The sequence below is a fragment of the Antechinus flavipes genome, chromosome 2, assembly GCF_016432865.1.
Source record: "Antechinus flavipes isolate AdamAnt ecotype Samford, QLD, Australia chromosome 2, AdamAnt_v2, whole genome shotgun sequence".
NCBI lineage: Eukaryota > Metazoa > Chordata > Mammalia > Dasyuromorphia > Dasyuridae > Antechinus > Antechinus flavipes.
Window position 1 is genome coordinate 427,760,017 of NC_067399.1, and position 20,731 is coordinate 427,780,747.

General features: G+C 33.6%; 1 protein-coding gene across 2 annotated transcripts in view; it reads left to right on the top strand.

Annotated features, from left to right (window-relative positions):
- The window catches only part of NSG2 (neuronal vesicle trafficking associated 2), a 228,334-nt gene that overhangs the window by 168,881 nt on the left and 38,722 nt on the right, over positions 1-20,731 (top strand). For both annotated transcript variants that reach the window (XM_051978930.1, XM_051978929.1), the window contains exon 3: positions 15,529-15,648. In XM_051978930.1, the coding sequence (XP_051834890.1) occupies positions 15,529-15,648 (120 nt within the window). The remainder of the gene's footprint in view (positions 1-15,528; positions 15,649-20,731) is intronic.

A 20,731-nucleotide genomic window follows, 5' to 3' on the forward strand; every position in this document is an offset into this window, starting at 1 on the left:
TTATATGAGCTTCTCCTTAGAAGCTTAGAGTTAGATCAGAACACTGTGAGCTTTTCAGAATGAATAATTTACAGCATTTTCACAATGGCAATTATGTCAAATCATATTACTTATTTCTTTAGGGACAATGTTTATGTAAATAGGAAGAGAAATTTATGAAAAATTCCCCATACATTTGAAAACCCAAATCACTCTTAAAATACAACTTTTAATAAAAACAATGGGAGATAATTTATCCAATATCATGTCCAGTAGACATGCACACATTTTGTTGTTTGTGTTTAGTTATTTTAGTTATGTTCAGTTTTTCATGACTCCATTGGGATTTTCTTGGCAAAGATACTCGCATGATTTGCCATTTCCTTCTCCAGCTAATTTTACAGATGGGGAAACTGAGGCAAACAGAATTAAGTGACTTGCTCAGGATCACATAGCTAATAATTGTCAGAAACCAGATTTTAACTGAAGAAGAGTCTTCCTGACTCTAGGCATAGTGTTTTATACACTGCACCACATACATATGTGCTTGTGTGCACACATACACACACAGAATATACCTTTCTCTTAAATAGTTCTCTTAAAAAAAGAAGCTAATTTAGGACCATGCATTGGTGAAAGAATATGAGTTTGAATTCTGGATCTATAATTTATGATTTGTGTGATGTCAAATAGCCAATTTCCCTTTTCTGGGCCTCAGTTTTCTCATCCCTAAAATGAACAATTTTGATAAATGATTTTGAAGAGTTCTTCTAGCTCTAAGATTTTATGAATCTACAAAATCCTATGATTCACAATTACTTGTTCCAATTTCAGTCTTCAGAAAGGTGTTTCCAGAAAGGAACCAGTCTTTTTCAGTCTTATTCCTTTTTTTTTTTTTTTTTTTTTGAATTAACAGGTTATCCCCTGAGGTATATTTTCACATTAATAATGACAACTTTCCATTGATTATGTATCCTCAGGGCTATGCACATAATAGATACTTAATAAATATTTGTGGGTAATTTTTTAATATTCTTGGATATTCTTATGTCAGAGTATTTTTATACCTAGCACCTATTTGATTAACATTTATGGTATCTGTGTATCATAAAGTAAAGAAACTTTATGATCCTGCTTTATGCAGTTGGAAAACTTTCATACAAAGCAGTTCAGAATATTTTCATAACTGTTAGAGCTGAAAGAGGCTTTCAAGATTATTTAATAAAATACCTTCATTTCATAGCTTTGCTGAGGTCAATTCAACTCAGATTATCCCATATATATCCCTAAGTTATCTAATTTAGGAGCTCATGAAGAAGCAAGGCCAAGAAGAATGTATAATTGGGAATTTTAACATCCCTTAACTAACACCTTTTATGAGAGTTCACTTTGTCAGACCCTTAACTTCCCATATATGAGGAAAGAAACAGATCCAAGGAAAATTCCAAATCCATTCTGTTTGTCCCTCTAGCATTTTCCTTAAAGGCCTTGCCTTGTAGTTTGGGCCCCAGATTAGGAACCTGGTAACTTTAATTTATCACTTCCCTCAACCTTCAGTTTTCCTCATTTGTGAAAAGAAAGTGAGATAAAAGGCTACTTCTAGCTCTGTTTTCTACCTCTAGTTTCTATGTGTGACATGGAGAGGATACTGGACTCAAGTATCAGGAAATCTGAGTTCAAATCTTCTTGTCTTTATGACCAAGGCATACCAGTTCTCTGAGACTCATTTCCTTTCTCTGTAAAGTTGGGATAATATTCATATTATGTCTCAAAAGGAATGTACTGTGAGTGCTTCAATTCCATTATGTCACTTGGGTCCTTACAGAAATCCTTTGAAATGATATGTAGTCAGTTAGTATTAAGAGTGATCTAAGGAGTTTGAATATGATATTTTCTATGAATCCTTTTAGCTCTGAAGCCTATAATTATTGTTATATTCACTCTATTTTGGGGGGTGGATTAGGAACTATACCTATGATTTAATTATTATAGGGAAGTCCAAGGAGAGAACTGATATTATTACTCTGAGCAAGTTCTCATTATCCATGGGGTTGATGGGAGAACCTCATTTTAAAATATCTTACCTCACGTTTGGATCAATTTCAATCCTCAGTCTGATACTTCCTAGTTGTATGATCTTGATCAAATCATTTAACAGCTTACAGCAGTCTCCTCTTCTATAAAATGAAAGGGCTGGACTGGTTCATCTCAAAGGTTCTTTCCAACTCAACATTTCTGTGACTCTTCATGAAGTATAAAATTCACTGGTTGGGGAACAATGAGATCTGGGTTTAAATTCTACCTTTGAACCTGCCTGACCTTAGATAACTCACTTCTACCCTTAGAGAACTTTATTCTTCAGTAAAATAATAATAACAGTGCATATCCTATTCCTCTCTCAGGGTTATTTTGAGAGAAAAGAAAAACATTTTATAAATCTTAAAGTCCTGTAGAAATTTGAGCAATTATTAGCACTGTGTTGGTACTGATACTTATTATGATACATTTGGCAATCCTTCCATCCTCTGGGTCTCAGTTTTCTTAACTTTATTTCATCCCATTTTCCTTATTCTACTGAACTCATGCCTTGTCAAACTCATGCCTTGATAACCACCACATTTATTTCCTCTGGTCCTCCTCCACATGTGCTACTGAAGGAGCTGGAGGAAGGAAGTCACATAGCCTATTGTCTCTTCTCTGTTGGGTCTACATTGCTATAGACTAAAACTTTTGTTCTTCCCTAATCGACTCCCCAGGGTGACTATTTTAAACCTCCATTTCTTTCAAATCTTCTACTCTGCTCCGTTTTACTCAGAGATCATCAGTTATGAGTAATTTCTTCCCTTTTCTATTTTAAAATAATTTCTTAACATTATCCCTCATTCTCTCTTCCTTTAGTTCAGCATGTACATTGTCTATGTGTCTGAGTATCTGCCTGTGTGTCTGTTTCCTGTTTATTGCTAGTACAAATTGTTCCTCTTGTATATTAAAATCCTTCAAAATTTTCCTCTATAGTCTTTCTTTCTAGATTGATTTCACATTATTCACCATGGACTTGAACAGAGAAGAAATAAATAATGTATCTATATCTTTTACCCATTTCTCTTTTCATATCTTGCATCTTATGTGTGAGAGTTCTTCTGATACCTCAAGATAGTGTCCATGTCTCCTAGAAGTTTTCTCTTTTCTAGATTAAACATCTGTAGTTTGTACAATTACTTACTTATGGTATATTTATAGTAATTTTATCATTCTGGTCAATTTCCTCTTAATTTGGTCCAGTTTATCTATTCATGATCTTAAAATATGGTTTTCAGACCTGACAGAGGGCTATAGAGGGGGCCTTATCAGGGTAGGAGATGGAAGAATTTTCAAAAAACAATGAGATTTTGGATAAAATGCTTCCCTTCCATGTGCCTCAGCAATGGAACTAGAACAGTGACTACTTCTAATTACTTAGTCAAGTGCTATTCCAGTCTACACTACCTGGTGAATGATTGCTTCATAGAAGCCTATGGCAGAACAGTGAAATAACATTCCTTATCTTTAATTTTCTTGCCTTTCAAGCTGCACAAATCATTTTACCTCAATCACCCATAAGGGTGATAATGCCTACGACATTACCAGAACCCAGATATATGCCAGTTCCATTATCTGGAACTCTGAAATGATTTGCTGTGATCATAATTTTCCTGTTCTTTCTTCCATTGCCCAATCCTATTTTTTTTTTAATTTCTTCATACCACAACGTCTGGTCCCTTTGTCCTCTCCTGTTCTCTTGTTGTAACACCCTTGATCTTGCTACACTTTCCTATCAGGGTCTTGACCCAATAGTTAACTATTTAAACTATATACTCCCATGCTTCCATCTCTTGCCCCTTCTTAAATTGATATACTTATAATTCTTAGTTCTGGGTCACCTACACTATATAACTTTTACATTCCTATTCATGTCATGATGATAGAAGTTACCCAACTTTGTCATAGTTCCAATGCAAATTCTTGTTATTCAGTCTTAGATGAGACCCCATGACAACCCTATATATTTTTTTCTATTCTGATCACTGCAAGGACCCTTCCTAACTTTCTCTTTCCTCTTACACCCTTGTTTTCTGTTTCTTCCCACTTCTTACTAACTCTTACCTTCCCTATTTAACTAAGAAGATTGAGGCAATTTATTATGACCTGCCTTTATTTCCCCTACTTTGTATACTTTGTATAAGATTTGTACATTCACTCTTCCTTTGTTCATATATCTGATGAAGAGAAAGTCTTTTTTTTTTGGCCTGGTTAATTCCCTTATTTTTGTTCTTGATCACATCCTCATCCATATCCTACAGGAACTTGTCTCTCATCTCTTCAGTCTTTTTTTATTTGCTGACTTTTTCTCTACAGCTGTAAACATGCTTAGGTCTCCATTATCCTTAGAATCAAAACAAAAAACAAAAGCAAACTTTCATTCTATCTCGCAATGTCACCGAGCTATTGGTATATATGACTGAATATACATTGGAGTGTCATATATAAGAAAGTAATTTTAATAATAATTATTAATAACTTTATGATGTTGATCAAATTATTTACCTCCTCTGCATCTCAGTTTCCTCACCCTTAAATAGAAGAAGCTGGATTATATAATCTCTAAAACACTTTTCCATCCCTGATATTCCAAGATCAGATTTGTGTACCAACTTTTTATCCATTCCAACTGATTTTCAAGCAGTATATGAGCTTTTGTTGCCTTTTTTGGCCAGGTAGACAGTTTCATTATCTGATTTCATGTCTAACAGAAACATTATTTGTTAGAAATTATTGGATAAAGTGATGATATACACTAAACTGATTCACAGCAAATAAAAACAGTATAGATTGAAGTTAATGTAATGAAGGCACAGGGAAAAATAGTAGAGGCAGTTAACATAAGTGCATATTTAGAGCAGAAACAAACTGGTGCTGTTGAATGTAAGATTTAGTTTCTTAATGACACTGGAAGGGATGTTTTCTCCAAACCTTTTTTCTAGACATTGGCTTTTGTCCTTTTGAGTGTTTTTTTTTCTCCCTTGGTATTGAAACCTCTCAACTGGATGTCAGAATCTCAAGGCTATATTTGTAAGCAGGAATGATAAAAAATATGGTGAGTGATAGTAGAGCATAAATGAAAAAGTAATTTATGGTTAGAAACAATTAAGATTGTTAATCATTTCTTTTCTAATTTATGCCCCTTCTTTGGTCTCTACCAGTTAGGTGCAGAGGGAGAAATCATTTATATACTGAAAAAGATTTATCAACACCTAAGATCTACATTAAACAGATGATTGGAATCAGAAAAGGAGATAATAAAGGTTATATGAAAAATATGGCAAACTGTTTTTGTATGACTGTGACAGAATCATATAGGACTTAAGAATTGAGATGGTAGGATTTATATTTAACTATTTCTCTCTATGTCCCTCCCCCCAAGTTTCCCACTCAGATCCAGGAATAGTCTGTCTTTGAGTCCCATAACTATTAGGGCAGAATGTGACTATTAGGGGAAGATCCTCAGAGCCATCTAGCAACATCATTTTCAGTTACTTCAGTCTTTTGCCTTTCTTCTTAGAGAAAAATAGACATTAAAAAAGCACCAATGAACTAATTAATTGTCAAGAATTTATTAAGCACTTCCTCTGTGCCAGGCATTATTCTAGATGATAGGGATATAAGTAAGAGAGAAACTATCCCTGCTTGGCATAAGACTGGTGGGTATGTCTTCTAAAGACCTAATTCTGTGGCCTTAGACAGGGAATATAACTGTTCTATGCCTCGATTTCTCTATACACAAATCAGAGAGAGACTATACCATTTTTAAGTCTATAGGCGATAGTCCTTACAACTCTGATATTCTGATATGTTTTTATGGGTTTGCCAGTTCTAGATGATAACAGAATTAATAGATCTGTAGTAACCAGTTCTGCTTTGGTTATTCAGACATGCTAGAACCAATCATATCTTATTTTATTATTTCTGATATCCTCATATCAGATGGATTCTTTCCACTATTCCATGTTTCCTCCCTTAATCTATTCAAACCCTATCAATTCCCCTGACTGAAAGATGTATTTATTGAACATTTATTCTGGACTGAGTACCATATTGATTGACTAGAAATGTGTTGATAAGGAGGGCCAGCATGGATGGAGAAAGAAAAAATGAATGTGAAAACAAGAAATTAAAAGAAAGCAATACCTGACCTCAAGGATTTTAAAACTAATTTGTTTCCTTACCTAGACATGAAGGGAAAAAAGAATGGTATAAAAATAGCACAGGAAATATTATGAATGTTCTTGATGTCATTAAAAAATAGAATATAAACATACTTCCCAAAAGCATTTTATAGGTCCTCAGTGGTTAAGTGTTCTGCACAATTACTAGCACACTCTTTCCAAAAAGCATACAGAAAGGAGACTAGTTGCCAAGTTAAACTAGAACGAATTACATTTTGTGTAATTTAAGAAGAATTTATATCTAAATATCTTGCATTTTTAAAAATTGCTTTCAGCAAAAAGAGACCATAACAAGTATCTTGTCTTTATTAAAGGTTACTCTTCAGTATCTAAATATCATTCACTAATAACAGCTGCTACCTTCAGGACATGTGGGGCACTTAATATGTGTACCCTTTCATAGAATATCATTAATGGAAAAAATCTTTGAAGTAATCTGTTCCAACTTCCTCATTTTGGGGATGTGGAATGTAAGAGTGGTTAAGTGAGTTGCTGTCACAAAGTTAGAGAGCGGCAGACACAAATCCAGACAATGTCATTAAACAAAGTTTCATTATAAGTAAATTAGATCCAAAACAAAGTACTGTGGGGAAACTAATTATTAATTGGAAAATAAGGAAGGTATCAATGAAGAAGTGACATTTAGACAGTCTGATAAAGAATTTGATGGGTGAAGGGTGGAGAAAGATAAAGCATTCTAGGTGGAAGTTTGGGAAACAAGAAGACCATATAGTGTATGAAGGGTACTATGAGATAAAATTGAAAAGGAAGGATAACAACCAATTAAACAGATTCTTCAGTGCTAGAGAGTGGACTTCAGATTGAGCATTAAGAAGTTTTATTTGTCTTTTATATAAAGGAGGTTTGAAGAGGAGAAAATGGAGGAAGGTAGGAAAGTAGCACTGTTAGGAGTAGGTAGACCTCACAATATACTTTGCACAGACAAATAGGTGAAAAGGGCCTATATTCGAGTAGTAGAAACAAGAATAGAAAGGAAGGGACAAGTGATAGAGATATTGCAAAGGTGGAATGAACCTACATATTTAAAAGTAAGGAAGAGGGAAAAGTGAAAATATTAACTCAAAATTGCAAATATGAGAGACTAATGAATAATGGTGTAACCATAGACTCCTATCTCTTTTAGTTAGAGTAGTTCTAATGGTAAAAATAATAATGTTTAATTTTAGATCCAATTAAGGATGAATCATCAATGGCTAGATGTACAAGTCTGTCTCAGAAGAGATGTTGGGGAGGAATAAATGAATTGCAGGGTCATCAAATAAAAGGAGTAGCTGAGCTTGTGGGAGAGATGAAGATTGGCTAGCAAGAGAGTGTAAACAGTAAAGAGTAAAGAGAATCAAGAGCAGACCCTGGGGAACATCCACTTTGAAAGATTGAGAATCTAGTAAGCCCCGCTAGAAAGGAATAGAAAAAAATCAATTAGACAAGTAGGAGAACCAAGAAAGTATGGCATGGGGCTCATCAAAGCTCAGAAGACTTGAGTTAAAAAAACAAACAAAAAAACCAAAACTGCCAACCTCATCTTTCCTGGGTGGTGTTCACCACCATGTCTGGTTCTGTAGTTATTTTAAATGGAACTTCCCTTTTTTCTTTTTGTTTGATTTTGTTTGCAATGTATAAAAATAGTGAAAATTTATATGAATTTATTTTGTATCTTCCAACTTTGTTGAAATTATTGTTTCAATTAATAGTAGTTGGCTCTCTAAGAAAACCATATCAACTGTAAAAAGATGTAATTTTGTTTTCTATTTGCCTGTTTGTTCCATCCATTCCTTTTTATTGTCTGATTGCTACCTTAGCATTTTTTATAGTTTATCAAATAGTAATGGTGATAATAGCTATTATTGCTTTACTTTTGCTTTTATTGGAATGACCTCTAGTTTATCCTTATTATATTTAATTATGGTGCTTAGTTTCAAGGACAAGTGTATTTCATCATATGCAATTTTTTTTAAAAAAACAAATTAGGGTGTTGTATTTTATCCAAAGATTTTTTCTTCATATGTTGACATAAGGAATCTTTTTTTTTTCTATTTTCACCAACTATGTAAAATTGGGATTATTTCTTCTTTAAATGTTTAACAGAATTTACCAAAATCTATGTAGTTTTGCTATATATTTTTTCCTTTGTGAGTTCATCTATTGCTTCTTCAATTTCTTTTTTTCTGAGAGTAAGCTATTTGAATTCTCTATTTCTTATTCTGTTCATTTGGCTGTTTTATATTTTTGTAGCCATTCAGTTATTTCACTTAAATTGTCAATTTAATTGGCATATCATTGGATGAGATAGATTCTAATAATATCTTTGATTTCTTCTTTATTTATTGTGAACATCCTTTTTTCATTATTATTTTTTTTCTTCCTTTACAAAACCAAATTGCCTCATAGTTTATCTACTTGATTTTTTAAAAAAGTAAAATCTTCTAGTTACTTTTTCTAACTAAATGGTTATTGTTATTATCTTTAATTTTTTTCAAATTTGTATTTTGATACTTATTTGGATTTTCAAATTTGTTGTTTTCTAGGTTTTTTTGTTATTGTTATTCAATGCCCAATCTGTAATTTCTCTATTTTGATAATTAGTGGGTTTGGGGATATTAATTTCCTATTATGAATTGTTTTGATTGCACCACACATGTTTTTATGTTGTCTTATTGTTTAATTTTCTTTGATGAAATTGTTACTTATGCATTTATTCTTTGATCCACCAATTCTATATAATTAAACTATTTCATCACCAATTAATTTTTAATTCTTTCTTCCACAACTTTTTGCTGAACAATTTTATGCCAGTGTGATCAATAAAGGATATGTTTAAAATTTTTATTTTTCTACCGCTATTTATGATGTTTTTATATTATAATATATGATGAATTTTTGTAGAAGGGAAATAGACAACTGTTAAATATGTGCTTTCTTTTCCCTTTTCATTTAGAAATCACCAGAGGTCTATCATTTCTAGCTTTGCTAAAATTATTTTCAGGCCTTTAGTTTCTTTTTGTTTCTTTTTTCTTTTATTGAATTAAATTGGGTCTGAAAAAAAAAGGTAAATCAATGTTTCCCAATATTATCATTTTACTATTTCTTCCTAAAATTTATTTAATTTTAAAGTATTTAGATGTTATACCACTGGGCACATATATCTTAAGTAATGATATTAATTTATTATCTCTGGTACCTTCAATCATAATAAAATTTTCTTGTTTTTTCTTTTTACTTCATGATTATGATCCCTGCTTTTTAAAAAATTAGAACTGAAGCATAAGTTTTCCTAATTTCTATTATTTCTTATCTCTATTAAATATTCTATATAAATTTTGTTTTTCAAGTGTGTTTCTTACAAAAGAACACATTGATTCTTCTTTGTGATATATTCTGCTGTCCCTTTTTATGAATTTTGAATAATTTTTTATTCTCTTTTTTGATTGAGTTCATCTGATTCATGTTCATCATTAGAATTGTTAACTATGAATTTCTTCTATCCTATTATCTTATAATTTTTCTATCTTTGGTCACCATACCCTCAAAGTAAAAGGTGATGAGTGAGAGGGCTTATGCAAAGTACTGGCAATCTATCCTTGATGCAATCTATTATTCCATTGTTCCTCTTTTCCCAGGTACCTATGATATATTCTTATCCTAAACTTCTTCAAATTGATCAATTAAATCACTTGCTTCTGTTTACATAACTAATAAATATAAGAGGTAGGATTTTTATTATGATTTTTATTCTTTCTATTGCATACTAATGACTACTAACAATTATGATAAATTTTTTCAAAGTCATTTTGATTTACCCATTTTTAATGTCCTTTAAGTTTTACCTCCCTTCCAACTCTGACCTACATGATCAGTCACCTAAATTTGGAGTTTGTTTTGCCTATGACTTATCTTTCCCTAGATATTTGTTGTTGTTATTATTGAGTTATTTCTGACTCTGTGTTACTTCAATTGTTTTTTGTTTTTTGTTTTTGTTTTTTGGCAAAGATAGTAGAGCAATTTGTCATTTCCTCTGAGGCAGAGTTAAATGATTTACCCATGGTCACACTGCTAGTGTGTGAGAATGGATTTGAACTCAAGAAGATGAGTATCCCTGACTCCAGACCTGGTGCTCGTATCTACCCTGCTACTTACCTGTCCTTTCCCTAAATATATCCTCCCTCTTATTCTCCCCTCCCCAAGTTCCCTCCAGTTTTGTTACTAAATTGAATGTATTTATATAATGAACTCTTAATGTGTGTGTTCTACTCTCCTTTAACTAGTTCATATAAAAGCAAATTTCAAATAATATACACTTTTTCCATTCTATTTTCTTGTTTTTATGCTATTTTCTTTGCAAATATAGATTACATGAGATAATTATTTTCCCTTTCTTCTCTATCATATTACTCTTTAGCTTCTCTTTTCTGTTAAAATTATTAAAGCATGAGAACACTACTCCCAGGACCTTTGTCTTATTTAATCCATTCTATGCTTCTTGATTTTGAGGAGAAATTTAGTTTTTCTCCCCTGATTAGATTATAAATGTTTCCTGTTTGTATATTACCTTCCAGTTATTTAAACATATTTATCTTTTTATGTTTTTCTTGCTTCCTATTTTTGCATTTCAAAGTTGCTACTTGGATGCAGTCTTTTCATTGGGAATGTTTAGAATGCTCTTTATTTCATTAAAATCAGTCCACCCCCTTCTTTCCCACCCCCTAGGATTATGCTCATTTTTTTTCAATAAGTAATTCTTGATTGTAAGGCTATATTTTTGATTTTTAGTATGCCATATAAGACTTCTGGGTTCAGAGTGATCAGACTTAAAAGTTTGCTCTTTGTTTGAGGTCTTGCCTTGGTTACTTAGCTGTGGGTCCAAGACTGGGTCCAAGGGCTGAATCTACAACTTTTACCTAGGAGCTGTCATAAAACAATCATGTAGCTTCTCTTCCTGTCTTTTCTAATATATATAGGGCGTCTCCCATCTAAATCTTCATGCTTTATCCTAATACTCCTTTCTGCAGGACCTACTTGGCTAGACCACTCCTTAGTTCCAATAGGCTTCTGGGTATCTGTCTATGATTTCCTGAACTGAAAAAAATGACTTCTTATTGTTTTTCTTTAGTTTCTGATCATTACTCAGGCTTTTTCTTTTCCTTGATCAGCTTTGGTGTGGTTACAGGAGAGAGCTGGGCTTTACTGTTTCCTTCTATTCTGCCATCTTTGCCAGTCTCCCTTTCTCTTCTCTTCTCTTCTCTTACCTCATTACTTATTCTTCAATATTACTAGTGATTCATTAACTGCCAAAGCCAAGGACTTTTCCTTCTTCTTAACTTTCTCATCTTTGTCTAGTTTTTGACCCAAATGACCACTTCCTTTCTTTAGTTTCCTTACCCCATTCCCTCCTGCCCATTCTCTCTTTCTTGGCTTCCCTGACATGGCTCTTCCTGTAGTCTTCTACTTATAGAACTACTTCTCACTCTCCTTTGCATAGTCGTCAATCTCCCACATGATATTTATTGGTGTCCTCTAGGGCTCTTTCTAGGAACTTCTTTAAACATAACCAGTCTCTTGGTATTCTAATCAGGTCTCATGGGTTCATCTTTCAGTTTAATATGACTCCAAAGTCTTTTTAGCCATACCAAATCATTTCCCTGAACTCCAATCCTGCATCTCAGGTTCAACTTACTCAAGTTGAAACTCACCATCTTTCCCCTAAATTTGCTCCTACTCTAAACTTCCCTATTACTACTAAGGAAACCATTCTTCTAGGAACATAGATTCGTTACCTATCACCATCAACTCTTCCCTTTCCTTTCTATCTAGTGAAATCTCTGGTCTTATTGAATCTTTTTTACATTTGTCTTCTTTTCTCCTGATGTAGTATACAAAGTACTGAATTTGGAATTTGAAGACCTTGTGTTTTAATCACAGCTGAACTACTTTTTAAGTATATAAATGATTTGGATAAGTTGCTTAAACTTTATACTTCATGATAGAATGAATATGGATTCAGTGACATGTAAGTTCTTTTTTATCTTTAAGTGTGTGATCCTATAATTTCAAGCTTGCATTCTTACAATGGATTTCATTCTTATTCTTCTCTAGTCCATCCTCCATTTGGCTACTTAAATAATCTTCCCAACTATATGGCTGTCCATGTCACTTAGTTGTTTAGAAGTCTCTAGTGACTCCCTGTTGCTTCAAATATAATGTGTAGTGTCTCTCTTTGCCATCACCCCCAAACCTTTGCCCATCTTCCTAATATTGGTTTTGAAAATCATTCCTAATACAGCTCCAACCTGTCTTTCCAGAATGATGCATTGTTTGTATTGACCAAAATTAGTCCAGTAGATGAAATTTATATTCTATATCCTGTATTCAGGTTTTAGCATAAAGGGATGCACTCCCTCCTTCCTTACCCCCACCTCTTTGAATTCTTACCTTCCTGCTAGATTTCATTCAAGTATAACCTCTTAGAGGAAACTTTTCCTGAGAATTCATACCTACCCTAGTGGTTAGTTCTCCCTCCATATTCAAATTACTTTTTAGTTATCTGTGTACATGTTGTAACCCTTCTCTTCCCTTCAAAATGAAATGTAAGCTCCTTGAAGGAAGGAATGCAATTGATTTTGTTTTTGTGTCTTCAGCACATAAATAGTGTCTTCACTCCAGCAGGTACTTGACAAACTATTTCCACCATTAAATTAAATATCTTTTCTTCTTTTATAGAATGTTACATAATACTCAGTTTTGTGGAATGTCAGAGGAAGATAGACCTCTTGTGTTCTCAGGCAGTTAGTATAAATAAATGGGATGATTTAAGGGGGTGAGGAGATTTAGGGAAGAAGAAAGGGGAAAAAAGTTTAGGATAGAAAATAGAGATTATGGTAAGAAATCAACAAAGCAAGAGTAGATTATTTAAAGGTAACGAATTTCCAGATGAAGTTATTTAGCTTAAATTCTTGGTAGATGAGTTCAGCTTCCTTTTGTGCTTTAGGTTTGAAAGAGGCTTTAGAGAAAATTTAATTTTCTCCTTTTGTAGAAGACTAATCTGAGACCCAGAGTGGGGAAATAATTTTCCCAGTGTCACATAGTTATAGTAAGTTACAGAACTGGAATTTTGTCCCAAGATCTCTTTACTCCAAATTTATTGCCTTTTTTTTTTTTTTATCCTTCTACATTGCAGAATTCCTACATATTGTGAAGTCCAATGGAAATGCCACCCATCTCTAGAAAACTTTTCTTGATACCACTAATCAGTTGGAACCTTCCATCTAGTATATCAGATAGTTTTCATTGACTACTTCCTCTTGTACTTTTATATAATTTTTGATTATAGGTATCTCCATTCATATTCTACTTGCTATCTGAGGTCAAAGGATAAGTTTAATTAATCTAAGTTTTATCTTCTATAGCTTGCACATTGTAGGTGATTTATAATATTTATTGAATTAAATTTAATTTTTTGGGTCATAGAAAAGGGATATAATTCTAGTTTTTGTTTAATTTAAAACTTGGATAGTTAACTTAGTCTTGAATGACATTTGAATCTGTGAATCTGGAAATAATTATATGTAGTTACTTGTATATTAAATCGGAATAACAGCAACAATAATAAGAAAGGAAACATGAAATAGTCAGGAAGACCTGATGTAGTAGCTATGTGACCCTGGGAAAGTAATTGAATCCCAGATTACTCTCTAAGAGTAGAAGTTCTAGTTCAAGGGATTGGACCTTGGTTGCTGGAAGAAGCTCTCCCCTCCAATTCATTACAATTCTCCTCAGAAACCTTCCTCTTGAGCCATCTGCTCTCTCTCGCTCTTATCTCAGATCTCTGTTTCCTTATGAAGCTAAACTCATTTAGTTACATAGGAAGTAGAAAAGACTATTTTCAGGGGTACCTCCACTTTTTTTCCTCTCACTTTCTCTCTCTCTCTCTCTCTCTCTCTCTCTCTCTCTCTCTCTCTCTCCTCTTTTTATACAAATCTCTCTATATATTCATTTTATCCTGTCTAGGTATTTTAAATAGTATAAAACAATATTGAATAACATTGCTGATAGTTTTAGTATAGTTTCTCTACTTTTCACTTTTGATTAAATCTATTTTAATTTAAGTTTTGTTGGAGATGACGACTACTAATCCTGTCATTTTTACACACTAAATCCTATGCCTCTCCTTTATTTTATCTTTGTGAATATCTCTCATTTTTATGTTTCCTGAAAGCACAATATTATTGAATTCAAATTTTTAATCTGCTAACCATTTCTATTTCCTGAGTAAATCAGTCCCGTTTATATTTTCAGCTTCAATTACTTATTGTGTATTTTCCTCCTTCCTATTTTTCTTCACTCTCCTTCTCAGCCTATTTACTTTATCCCTCTTCAAAGGACTACCCACTTCTTTGTCCTCCTATTCCTTAACCTATCCATCCTCTAAGAGTTCTTTCCTTATCCTGTACTAGGAATTATTTTCTTCCTTAAGTTGTTAATTCCCAATTTTTAGTTGGTTGACTCTTTTCACACTTTTCTTGTTTTTCCTTGTTTGCTCATTTTTTCCTCTATTTTTTTTCTTTATTCTTCTATTTGATTTTTAAAAAAATCCTTTTCTAGTTCTTCCAAGAACTCTTTTTGTGCTTAGCATTATTTTACATTTCTCATTGAAAAATTGTACCTAAAAATAGCTAGATAAAAGTGACTATTGTCTATCTTATTTCTTATCTAGCCTTAATCTTTGAATGGGTGTTGCTTCAGTCAAACTGAGACCTATTAAAGATTTTGGCTTAAAAAGGTCGCCTCCCATTGCCTTCATGACCATTTTTTCCTGTTCTTCTGATCTGTATCTTGCTGCTCAACCTGGAAGGAGAAAAAAGTGAGGCTGATCACTTTGCACAGCCCTCCTCATTTCCCTAATGTCATGATTATCTTGGACACACAACAATGAGCCACAAAATCCTACCTTTCACAAGAAGCTTTTCCCAATATCCCTTGAAGCTAATTTCTTCCCTTTGTTAATTATCTCCAATTTATTCTGATTGTATTTGGTTTAAACAGTTGGTTTTGTGTTTTCTCCCTCTTTATATTATAGGCTTCTTGGCGCAGGAACTTTTTTTTTTTTTTTAACTTTCTTTGTATCTTCAGTATTGTACTTGTCACATATGGACTCAGTACATACTCACTGATTGACAATCAGAGAAATAAATTATTTTTTGCATCAAAATATATGCAAAATATGACTACCTACTAAATATCTAAAAATGGTAATTATGTATAAATGTTTCAGGTGATTGTGAAGACAAGGACAGAATACCAGCCTGACCAGAAGAATAAAGGAAAACTCCGGGTGCCGAAAATTGCTGAGTTTACAGTCAGTTTTACTGATGGAGTAACAGAAAGATTAAAGGTAAGATGGGTTACATTCAACTCTGGTTTCTCTATACAAAAATAGCACGCTGTGCTATTATGAGTAAAACAAAATGATCAAGATTGTCTTCCAGGATTATTTCAATGCCTCCATGTTAGATTTACGAACAAAATAGTAAGAGAATTTGGTTCTGTCACATCCTGTCCTATCATCCTTTCTTACTTGCATACTAGTACAATCCAGTGTATGTATTTCCTTGCTCATTAATTCATATATTTACTGATTCATTCAACAGTAAGGTAGAGTGGGGTAGTAGAAATATTAGCTAATGACCTTTTTAGATCACTTTCCTGTCCTGTTCCTTAGTTTCTTCCTCTGTAAAATGAAGACATAGGATTGAAACATCTTTATAATTCCTTCCTGTAAGACCTCTTTGACTTCCCTGAGGTACCATGTTTTGAGTATGTTTATTTTTTTTTCTTTTTGTTCACATGGCCAATCCCTTCCCCACCCCGCAGTGGTAAGATATCACACTGACAAAACCATCCTAGACATAGATCTCTTTAAACTCTGTTAGGTTGGTCATTGGACAACAGTCTTTCACTAGACATATATTGGAAGCCCTTCCTTCTGGGTAGGACTTGACATAGCATGTCTTCTGATAGCATAGTCTTTGAGAATCTAGGGTCATTTTCATGACACACTGAGATACAAAAAAAGGCTTTCATAAATGATTTTTGATATATAATATTCAAAATTGCATTTGATTTTAAGGTATTATCTTGCAAATAAGTTCTCAGGAACCTCCTTCCTCTGTGGTTCCTAACTTTAAAATCACTGATAGTAAGACAAACTTCTTGATTAGTTGAAATGCCAAAACTTAAAAAAAAATATAAAGTATGAAGAAATTAGATCTTTTGGCTATTATTGCTTAAGGAACAAGGATCTTTTTGGATTGGAAGATCATAGATCTGGAGTGGAATGGTGCCTCAGAGAAGTTTCTTTTTGAAGAATACAATCCAGAATATAAGACATTAGGGATACATAGATGAAAATTGGAATAATTACTGCCCTCAAAAAGTCCATATTCTAATGGCAAGCAGGGGTGGTTATTGAGGTAAGGATATGTGTACACAGATAAATATAATTTGATATAGTGATAAGAGCACTGCATTTGGATTCAGAAGACCTGAATTCAAATTCTACCTCCAGCTATTTATTAACCTGTTACTTATTATTAGATTATAAATCTAATTTTTCTTATCTGTAAAATGAGGGAATTATATTAGATAATTTTCAAATCTTTTCAATTTATTAAGTACTTAGTATATTTAAGGTACTTTGGACATAGAGGAGAAAAATAACAATAACAGTCCTTGTCTTCAAGGACTTTATTTTCTGTCTGGGGAAACCATATATTTATGTAAATATATGTGAAAAATTCAACACTATTTGTGAGGGCTGTGAGAAGGCACTATTAGGTAGGGGAATCAGGAAGCGCTTCATGCAAAAGGTGAGCTAAGTTTCATATAGAAGTGATGCTAAGAAATAGAAGTGAGGAGACAATGAATTTCTTGGGAAAGGAGAGGTGAATATTAGCTGTGAATAAAGGCAAAGGAGTACCAGTTTGAACAAACCATTGTATGTGAGAAAAGTGTACTATATTTTAAGTTGACAAAGTAGGCTGGAGCCAGATTGTGAAGGATTTTAAATGCCAGAAAGAATAATTGGTATTTCTAGTATTAAATGCTATGCTCCTGTAATAGAGATCATGAAGAGACACACAAAAAAGGATTATGAGAAATAGGAACAGGGAGATATTAGTCTCAACTGAGAGAAGACTTAATGGAAAAATAGTGCTTGAGTTTTATCTTGAAGGAAGAGAAGGATTTAGAAAGGTAGAATTGAATAGGGAGAATATTCTAGGTGTGGAAAATGCTCAATACAAGTTCACAGAGTCTTTGCTATGTTTGATTTATGCTTATGATAATCAGTGCTTAGATACTGGTGCTTCTTAAGTTGAACAAAAAAGGACAATCTGGTGATTTAAAAAGTAGATAAAATAGATTTAAAAAGAGGTTGAAAGAGAGAATTCTGTGAGAAGTTTGATTGAGACAGAAGTTGCTTTCACCTTGGTGATGTCAGGGAACACTTGACAGAAAAGATGGCATCATAATTAGTCCTTGAAAATAGAGAAAGATTTTAACAGACATTGATATGAGAAAGGCATTCTATTTGAGACATGAGTGATGTCATAAGAAAAGGAATGGAGACATAAGAGCACAGTGAGAACAGGATTAGCTGGGGATGGTGAATAGTCTTATGTAAGTAGAAGGTAGAGGCTATGAAAGGGAATAGCATTAGGGAAATTTAAATTTAGACTGGAAATAGTTCATGGGGAGGGGGGTTAGAATGTTAGGATCAGGAGTTTATGGTTGTTGTCCTTCGTTTTCGAAAAGGACCAAAATGACATCACTATGTTCTAGTCGAGTTACGGTGTGTCCGGCTGTGGCTGATCAGATCATTGTGAACTCTAAATGCTCTGCCACAGGTTGGGCACAAGTAGTCTCTAGGAACATTTGGAGTGGCTTCTCTAATTTTGTGCATCCTAGAGCACAGCACCTTCTCTGATGAGGGCATGCGATGCTTGGTGCTCCTGTGCCAGTGTCTCCCCTGCCATATAACCAATTCTAAAATTCTTAAGAGAGACCTTGAGAATGTCCTTATATCTCTTTTTCTCCCCACCATGTGAGTTCTCCATAAAATAATGTTTTTGGCAAGTGTTCTTTTGGCATTTGAACAATGTGGCCAGCCCAATGGAGCTGTGCTCTCTGCAGTAGATTTGGAATGCTTGGTAGTTTAGCTGAAGAAAGAACCTCAGTGTCTGATGTCTTATTCTGCCAGGTGATCTTCAGAATCTTCCTAAGACAATTCACATGGAAGTGATTCAAAATGTATATTTTAATAGGGAAAGAAGAGTGATTGAAGCAACTAAGTGACCTAGTGAATAAAGCAGTAGGTCTGGAGTTGGGAAAGTCTGAGTTCAAATGTGGCTTCAGATACTTATTAGCTTTGTGCCTTTGGACCATTCACTAAAACTCTATTTGCCCATTGCCTCAACTGTAAAATTAGTATGATAATAATACCTACCTCTCAAATCTGTTGTGAGGGTCTAATGGAATAATATTTGTAAACCTCTTAGCACAGTGCTTGATTCTTGTCATAGATAGATAGATATGAATATATGTATATGTACACATACTTCATTTGTGTCATACACTGCAACCCCATCATGGGGGTTTTCTTGGCAGAGATACTGGAGGTGTTTGCCATTCCTTTCTCCAGTTCATTTTACAAGTGAGGAAATTGAGGCAAACAGGGTTGAGTGACTTGCCCTGTTCACACAACTAATGAATGCCTCAGGCCAGACTTGAACTCAGGAAGGAGAGTCTTCCTAATTCCAAGCCCAGAACTGTATCCACTCTGTTGCCTAGTTGCCCAATATATCTATTTCTATTTCTCTCTCTTTTTATAGCTACAAACAGAGAGATAGACATAGAGATTTCTCAAACAATAATAATAATACCTAGCATATGTGTCTCTATGCATAGATCTATCACTAACATAGAGATAGATATAGATAGATCTCTTTATCTAGTGATAGATGTTATCTATCTATGGATCAAGTGAGATACATCTATAGTGGCTATTTTTATTATTATTCCGGTAGAGGAGAGTTATATTATATTTCACAAGAGCAGCTATGTGACAGAGAATGCTGGCGTTTCACATGGTGATGTCAGGGAAGACTTGACAGAAAAGATGGCATCATATTTAGTCCTTGAAAATAGAGAGGAATTTTAACAGACATTGATATGAGAAAGGCATTCTATTTGAGACATGAGTGATGGTATAAGAAAAGGAAGGGAGACAGAAGAGCATAGTGCAAACAGGATTAGTTGGACCTGGAATTTGGTAGATTGTGTTCCAATGTGCTCTCAGATACTTACTTAGCTGTATGACCCTAGGCAAGTCACTCAATCCCCTTTTGCTTCAGTTCTCCAAATGTAAAATAAGAATAATAACAGCACCCACCTTTCAGGGTTGTTGTTGGGATCAAATTAAATAATATTTTTAAAGAATCTAACACAACTCCTGAAACATAGGAGGCACTACATAAATGTTTATTGCCTTCCTGCATGTTCTCCCCAGATAAGTAGTAAACACCCAATAGTGAATCACCTGCTCAATGGCCAGGTATCTCAAATGAATAAACTGTATCATATCACATAAATGTTAATCTGGGCACTAGGGTCATGGTTGTGAGGTGATGGAGAAGAAATGCTACACCTTGGGGAGAAAGGAAGTTCAGAAAATTTTATAGTATACTGAATGGCAAGCTGATTTTTAAATCAGGAACAATGGATCAAGGATCAAGTCACTTTAAGTGTCCAAGGCAACTATTACAGAAGAATTGTGGGTCTGTTTTAGTGGAGAGGAATTATACACTGGGAGATCTTTTTATACTCTGCTATTGTCATAATGCTGATATTTAAAAAAAATACATTTTCTATTTTATGATTGTCATTACAATTTTCCCAAATCTTCCGAGAGAATTTCATCTTGAATATGAGAAAACAGATCCAGAAAGAGGAGATAATTTTAGAAATAAGGAGAAGGTGGTTCACTTTATTGTGCCCCCTACTTACTCACAGAAAGAATTTGTGGCTGTTGAAAAAGGAGAAATTAATTTAATAATGTCCTCATTTTTTACTACATGTAAGTAGTAGTGATTACAAATTGAACTCATTTTTTAAAGAAAAAACTTCCACTATTTTTATTTTTAAAATTGTCTTATCAATCTTTTATGTTCTTTTATCACATTCATATTTTTTAACAAATATTTTTAAAAGGAAGAAAAAAGAAATAAATTGATGAGTATTAAGTACTTGCTATATACAAGGCACTGAGCTAAGAGCAGAAGACACAAAGAAAAAATGAAAGTCTCTGCTTGAAGAACTTACAATTGAATGAAATGAGACATGGTCATATATAGGAAAATGCAAAATAGTTTAGAAGTAGGGAAGGCCCTAATGGCTGGGGAGGGACCAGGAAAGATTTC